This window comes from Physeter macrocephalus, chromosome 16 (assembly GCF_002837175.3).
Source record: "Physeter macrocephalus isolate SW-GA chromosome 16, ASM283717v5, whole genome shotgun sequence".
NCBI classification, from domain to species: Eukaryota; Metazoa; Chordata; class Mammalia; order Artiodactyla; family Physeteridae; genus Physeter; species Physeter macrocephalus.
This window is the reverse complement of record NC_041229.1, coordinates 98,592,234-98,599,914: the sequence shown is the minus strand read 5'-3', so window position 1 is coordinate 98,599,914 and position 7,681 is coordinate 98,592,234. Positions and strand designations below refer to the sequence as shown.

The 7,681-nt window shown below is 46.5% G+C and overlaps 1 protein-coding gene across 4 annotated transcripts; it reads right to left on the bottom strand.

Moving 5' to 3' along the window:
- Positions 1 to 3,306: 3,306 nt before the first annotated feature.
- Positions 3,307 to 6,317, bottom strand: CLP1 (cleavage factor polyribonucleotide kinase subunit 1). 4 transcript variants are annotated; one of them, XM_028501557.2, is made up of 4 exons: positions 6,228 to 6,317; positions 5,534 to 6,051; positions 4,832 to 5,459; positions 3,307 to 4,417 (listed from the first exon to the last, which is right to left on the bottom strand). In XM_028501557.2, the coding sequence occupies exons 2-4, from the start codon at positions 5,566 to 5,568 to the stop codon at positions 3,746 to 3,748; spliced, it is 1,335 nt and encodes a 444-aa protein (XP_028357358.1). In that variant the 5' UTR covers positions 5,569 to 6,051; positions 6,228 to 6,317; the 3' UTR covers positions 3,307 to 3,745. The 4 variants fall into 4 exon arrangements, with proteins under 4 accessions (XP_028357358.1, XP_028357359.1, XP_007119237.1 ...); XM_028501558.2 differs by having other exon boundaries at positions 5,534 to 5,741; XM_007119175.3 differs by having other exon boundaries at positions 4,832 to 5,479; positions 5,534 to 6,317.
- Positions 6,318 to 7,681: the final 1,364 nt, after the last annotated feature.

The window sequence follows — 7,681 nt, the reverse complement described above, 5'->3', positions numbered from 1 at the left end:
GTCTCTTGGCTAGACAGTGCTAAATAGGAATGAGTATCCTACGTTCCGCCAACCAACCACATATACTAAACTCCCCTAGGACACTGGATTACTGTATGCCAAGCTCTTAGATAGGTGAGCACTAATGGTGGCATAACCACTATCCCAAGGTTTAGAGAGAGATTCCATTTTCTTATCCAGTTTTCCTTAGGATCGTGCAATATATTTCCTGGAAAGGATGTTTAATAGAACATAAGGTTTAAACTGACAGCCACTTCTGAAAAGTACTGCACAGTAAAAACTAGACTAGGGGTCCCCAACCCCCTGTTAGGCACCGGGCCGCACAGCAGGAGGTGAGAGCGGCAGGCAAGCGAGCAAAGCTTCATCTGCAGCTCCCAATCGCCAGCATCACCGCCTAAACAGCCCACCCCCCCACCCCCTCCCTCCGTTCTGCGGAAAAATTGTCTGCTTCATCTGCCGCTCCCCATTGCTCCCCATCAGTCGCATTACTGCCTGAACCATCCCTCCCCCACTCCACTGTCCATGGAAAAATTGTCTTCCATGAAACAGGTCCCTGGTGCCAAAAAGGTTGGGGACCGCTGATCTAGACTAAAACAAAGATATCCAGACCACCGAACTTCAGATAAATTACTTTGCTATATATATGTTAAGTAATACTTTATAGTTCGTTTTGTTTTTTTCTAGTGTAGTTTATCTGTACTTCTTCAAATCCTCTCCACTTGCATTTCCTCATGTCTATAGATGGCAAACTACAGGGTCTTTTTTTTTTTTTTTTTTTTTTTTAGTTCAACTCACTGGTATTTACAGGAAGACAAGAACAAAATGCTACGCTTGGATTTAGGTGCAAAGAAGAATGCCCTTTCAGAACCAAAACCACCAAAGACCTTTTTATGTTTAAATACTGCTGCCTTCCCTCCTGTCCTTCTGAAATGTCTTTGCTTGTGTTAAGGCACAGTTTCCCTTCTTGTGCTCTGGATCCCACACCCTTCATTTTCTTCTGAATTTTTTGACATTTTATTTGAAAAATGAAAAACACACCCATACCCATCATTAAATTCTCTCCCTCTAGAATCTGTTGATACGCTGAGAGGCATCCTATCTAAAAACTTAACAGGGCTTGGGCTTCGCTGGTGGCGCAGTGGTTGAGAATCCGCCTGCCGATGCAGGGGACGCGGGTTCGTGCCCGGGTCCGCGAGGATTCCGCATGCCATGGAGCGGCTGGGCCCGTGAGCCATGGCCGCTGAGCCTGCGCGTCCGGAGCACAGGCTCCGCAACGGGAGAGGCCACAACAGCGAGAGGCCCGCCTACCGCAAAAAGAAAAAAAAAAAAAAAAGTTTAAAAACCTAACAACAAACCCTCCCTTGACTCCATAACCCCACCCCCAATTCCTTTCTAAGCAAAGCTTCTTGAGAGTTCTCTATAGTTGTCATCTCCACTTCTGTTTATCTATCTCAATATGTTTCAACAGGATTTCATCCCCACCATTCCAAGACAACACCCTTCAAGGTCAACACCGACATCCATGCTTCCAGATCAATAGTCAAGTCTCCTTTGCTAGCACCCATTATAATTTACCTCTTATGTTCGGAATGCCCTGAAAGTCCATTATTCTGCCTCCTGATTTCCACTTACAGTCCCTAAGTGACTTCATCCAATGCCATTGCTTTAAATGCCCTCTGTAGGCCAAAAGCTCCCACGAACCTTCAGCCCTAACTCTCCCCAACCCTCCAGACTCATGTTTCCAACTGTCTATGTGGCATCCCCAATAGATGACTAATAGCTCAGACGTAACACTGCCGAAGTAGAACTGCTGTTTCCTTTTCCCCTCTCCCAGAGTTTCCCCAATCTCAGATCGGATCTAGTTGCTCAAGTAAAAAATGTGGGAATCATCTTTGATTCCACTTGCTTTTCCTCACCTCTCCCATCAGCAAGTCCTATCAATTTTACCTCCAAAATATCCCAAGGCAATCTACTCACCAACTCTACCTCTGCTGCCCTCTTCTGATCCATTCGCACATTGAAGCTACCACAAGTCTCCTAACGTGTCCTTGGTTCTTCTCTTGCCTCTATAACCCATTTTCCACACAGCAGCGATCTCTTCAATGTAAATTATTGATAAATCATGTCATTCGTCTAACCACCTGCTATGGTCTGAATTTTTGTGCCCCCCCCACCCCAATTCTTATGCTGAAATCCCCAAAGATGATGGTATTAGGGGATGGAATCTTTGAAAGATGCTTACGTCATGAACGTAGAGCCTTCATGAATGGGATTAGTGCCTTTATAAAAGAGGCTCCAGAGAGCTTCCTGCCCCTTTCACTATGTGAGGACACAGTTGAGACAGGCAATCTGCAACTTGGAAGACAGCCCTTAGCAGAACGTGACCATGCTTGGTGCCTTGATTTTTGGCCCTTCCAGCCTCCAAAAATGTGAAGAATTTCTGACATTTATAAGCTACCCAGTTTGTGGTATTTTTTTTACAGCGGCCCGAAGGGACTAAGACATTACCCCTCTCCCATTATTTCCCACTGCTCTTGGATTACAAAAGCCCTACATTATCTGGTCTTTGCTGCCCCCCTCCCCCCAACCCCAGCCTCAACTTTTACCACTCTCCCCCAGATTCACTACACTCCAGCCACACTGGCCTTTCCCTTCAACCAACACATTTTTTTTTCCTTTCTTAGGGTTTTGCACTGTTCCTCCACCAGGAAGATTTTGCCCCAATTTCACACAGCCATTCAGGTCCTAACTCAAAATGTGTGCTCAGAAGAGGCATTTCCTGACCATCCAATGTAAAAAGCCCCCCAGCCACTCTCTCCTATCACCCAATCTTAAGTCTCTGCACAGCACTTACCTTCTTATGTTTAGTGTAAGCTCTGTAAGACTTCGTCTATCTTGTTCCCTCCCATCTAGAATGGTCCCTGTCACATAGTAAGTGCATGATAAAAATGTGTGGAAAGAATGAATGGATGAAAGGCATCATGATACTTATTCAATAATGCAAGTCCAAACCAGGAATGACAATCATTTGCAAGAGATCAAAGAGAATGGGCTCTCCCAGCTTACCACCTGAAAGCTCAATTTACATTTTGACTTACGGTATGGTTCCAATTAAACAACAGATTTAGCTCTATTTACCTAAGTGCAAAGGAAAGGGGACTCATCATAAAAATTCACCCGCTTAGCTCACAGGTGGGCTCTTGGCTTTCTTCTCCTCTAGGCATTCAGCAATAAATCATTCCAATAATGTTTCTATAATGCTTAGGGGAAAAACAAAAATTTTAAAAATTACACCAACTTCTGTGATATGGCAAAAATGTTTATTAAAATAGTTTGGTTTTTTTTTTCCCAAGTATGAACTTTATTGGAAGGGGTCCTTTGAATTCACTCTCTCATCCTGGACAAACAAGATAACAAGTACTATATACAGAATATAAAGCAGTAATAAATTAGTCCACATAGTAGCACAGTGAAAAAAATGGGACTTCTCTGGAACTCAGATCATCCAAAGTGGCAACTCAGGTGATCTAAGAAACCAATTATATTCTCATGGTTTTCCTTCTGGTTCAAGATCAGAAGAGTTAGGTTACCACCACCTGTTTTAAGAGGTAGAATATACGCTTTGGAGTAGTCCACCATTTACTGGTCAGCCTGGCCTCAAGAGATTCTCATACCTCAGCCCATCTGCCTTAGGTGATGGCCAGAAGATCTCTATGCCCCAGGCAGCAAGGCTTCCTGCTGATCTCTACTTAAGATCCATGAACCGGATATCCATGATGAGAAGGAAGTTCTTAGGCAGTGGGCGGGGGGCTGGAGAGAGAACAGTAAACACCTGATGCTCTAGGTCCACACTGGTCACCACGATGAAGCCAGCCACACTTGTCTCGGAAAGGTTCTCCTCTGTGCCCTCAGCAGTGCTGACACTCAGGAGGTGGTGCACCATATCTCGGCCAGGGGTGACAGGTACTAGCTTGAGCTGATTGTCCTCCTGAGACATGCCCAAAGGCAGACAGGAGTCTGGGATGGTGGGTGCCCCAACTTTGTAGATTTTCACATCTGAAAATTTGACATTGAAGGCGTGGGGATAGAAACAGCCCCGGAATCCATAGAAATACTCACGGATCCGCTCGTCCCTACATTCCCGCCGGAAGTCCTTGGAGCGCTCAACCACACCCCCGGATTTAGGGAGCAGCACAGTGCGTACAAAGTGAGGCAGGTCCCGTTTCAGTTCATTGTACAGTCGTTCTTGATCCAGAACCACAACTACATCCACCTCAAAGGCGGAGGCTGCATGCACCAGTGCCTGGTAACCAGAGCCCTTGACCCAGCCACAGGTGTTAATGACACAGCCACTCACAGAGGCCCTTCGGTTCACTTCACACCTTTGGTTGAACACATCTGCTAAACGAGATGTAATCTGCAGAAGAAAGGATCGAGGTGAGGGGAAAAAAAAAAAAGACCCACAAAAACAAACCAACCCACAGCTCTTTTACCCTTCTTTAGAATAAGTGGAATTAGATATCAAAAAATGGACATTCTTAATGGCTGTGGTTGTCACCCCATAACGTGGATTTAATTTTTATTTTATGTTGCCTCTTCTGTCTCTTGTGTTTCATGTCCTAAGTAGAAATTTAATAAATCACTTAAGAATAGGTCCATAGAAACGTTTAACAATCTGAGGTTGACTTATTTTTGAAACTGTCTTTTCCAAAATCATGTGGCAATAATACCAGCTGAGAGGGAGCAAAGAATTTTAACTGGCAAACTTCTGCACAGCTTCCAACCCTGACAGCAGCCCTTCCCTCCACCCCACCTTGGCCCTGGCTCTGACCTTATTATAAAGCTTGATATTGGTGCCAGGAGTGGTGGAGCCGAAATGATACACCAGAGGGGCCTGGATAGAGAATCCCTCTTCAACATCTGCTGGCCGCTCAATGTAGAGGGCCCCCATGGTACCAGGGATGGACACAGAGCCCTGGCCCACATCCAACTCCACATAAGTGGGCCGGCGGCCCAAACGCACTGCGTAGTTGAGCAGTAGACGGCACACTGTGGACTTGCCCACATCAGTGGGGCCCACTACCATCACCCGGGGCCCTCGCTCTTCTTCCTTCTCCGCCTGCCTCCGCATCTGCTCCAAGGCTGTATGAGTGTTGAGATAAAGCACCATAGGGGTGTCCTTGGAGACATAAGCCACCTCGGTGCGGCCACTGAGCTGTAGAGAACAGCCATGCCAAGTGAAAACAGCCACCTTGGCACCAGCATCAAAGGTGAATTTCTTGTTTCGGGTCAGCTCTGTGCCAAAGATTTCTGCCATGCCGGCGAGCAGCTCCAACTGAACTGACTGAGATGCCTCCACCTCAAAGCGAAGTTCTGTTTCTCGCTCTAGTTCAAATTTAGTAGTTGGCTTCTTGTCATCATTGGCCTCCTCTCCCATCTTTTCTGTGTGGCTGCTGTGCCTAGAACACAAATATCAGATCTAAACAGAAGTCAGGACTCACTTCAAAATCCTCCAGTGGACGTTTCTCCTTACCTTGCTTCGTACTTCTTCTTACCTCTGATCACCATCTGTCTCGCTATATATTTGTTTATTGTCTGTCTACCCTCACGAGAACGTAAGGGGGGGGGTATTTTTGTTTGCTGCTGTAACTCTAGTACCTAGAATACAGCTTGACAACCCAAAGGCACCTCTATAAAAACACCCAGTGAATACATGACTCGGAGTAAGAAGAAAACGGTATCTACAGATTGAAAGAAGACTTGATTACATCACCTTCATCGTCCTACTGGGATACTCCAGACTTAAAAAGGTAATAGATGCCCAATCCCTAACCCTCTTAGTCAACAAGAAAGGGAGCCAGCGATCCGGATGCAAAGCAGAGAATACCGGGTTCGGACTCAAAACAGCAATAAAAAAACAGCTCAGCAACCACTAGTGGTGTCTTTAGACAAATAAATCACTTAACTTCTCTGCACCTCTTCCTCAGTTGTCAACTGGAGGAACTTCCACTTCCTCACACACAGTGTTTTTCTGGGGATTAACAGCGATTGCTGGAGTGGGGGAAAAAATCACTACATAAACTAGAAAACGCCGAGGAACAGCGAAGAATCATCTCCGATCCCGGATCGCAGCTCTAGGTCCAGCATCTGTCCCAGCCTCCCCAGGCACCGAAATCTGCCCAGGCTCCAAGGAAGCGACGGTTGCGTTCCTGAGCTTATTACCTTACCTGTACAGACACGAGCCCAAACCTGTAAGCCAAACAGCCCTCACTAACTAGAACCTAAGACCAACAGCTAGCCACGCTCGCCTAGACCCACGCCGGAAATTCAGGCGTTTCCGCACTTGCGCAGTGGAGAAGCCGAGGCCGCGCGATGCCCCCTGGGATATGTAGTTGTGCCAGAACAGCCGCGAGAGATCGAGCTCACGCAGCCGCTCGGCTTTCTGGGACTTGTAGTTAAAGGATTGTTTTTGATCGTGACGTCAAAGGTGGGCGGGTGGCGGCCGTCATTGTTCGCGAAGCCCGGGGGCGGACGGAGTAAGAGGCGTGGCGGTTACGCCCCCGCGCGGGGCGGGGACCAGCTGAGCGGAGCCAACGGTCGCTGAGACGCGACGGATGGGGCCTCTCCACAGTACTCCCGCTCACCTGCCGTCCGGGAAGGGGTAGGGCGGCGGGATGGGAAGGGGACTCACTAGTCTAGGTCCCACGATCGCCTGGAAACGGGGAAATTAGCAGGACCCCATTTGGATACGAGGAAACCAAGGGGTAGGGAAAGTGGAGGAAAACAGCTTATCAGAGACTAACCTGGACTGTCATCCCCAACCCGACACAATGTTTGCCCCCTAGAGAGCATTAAAAAAAAATTTTTTTAATAAACAAATAGAAGTCCAAGAATTTCTTCCAGTTACTCTTCAAGTCAATCATTACCCAACAACCTCTCTCCTATTGAGCGGGGAGTTTTGTTGGGGACTCTGTTTCCCGCCCTAAATCCCTGACAGTTATACAAGGTCAGTCATTTAACCCCACAAACAACAGGTTGGGCCACGTCTATACGCTTCTGATGCGTTTGGACTTTGGAATCTTGTAGTCTTTGCCATGTATGCCACTTGCTTGCTGTGTGACTGGGCAAATCACAGACTTAAAACTCTCTGAGACCCAGTTTTTTGACTGTGAACTAGCAATAACAGTACCCAACCTCTTCAAGTTATTTTGAAGATTGCATAGGATGATGTATGTAAAGTACTAAGCCCAATGCCTGTAACATAGAAAGCATCTGATGTTAGCTCTTAAGTTATTGTAAGTTGAGAAGGGGAAGCTATAACGATGCCATCTATTTGTAGTTTACATTTTTCAAAGCCCTTTCAGGTATCCTCTTTCACAGCCACCTGTAAAGTCAGCTTTATCATCTGCAATTTCAGGTGAGGTAGGAGACTAAGGTAGGTGAAGCGACTTGCCCAAGCTAGTACTCAAACCCAAGATTCTGGAGTTTGAGTGCCGTTATAATAATAGCAAATGCATAGGGCCAGATGCCACACAGTGTTCTATGGGCATTACAGGTATAAATCCATTTAATCCTCACAAGAATCCTGTGAAGTACACACTGTAATTGTCATCCCTGCTTTAGAGGTGAGTACTTTTTTCAGTCCAGCTCACAGGGTTAATCTGAGTAGAAAAGCCTGGTA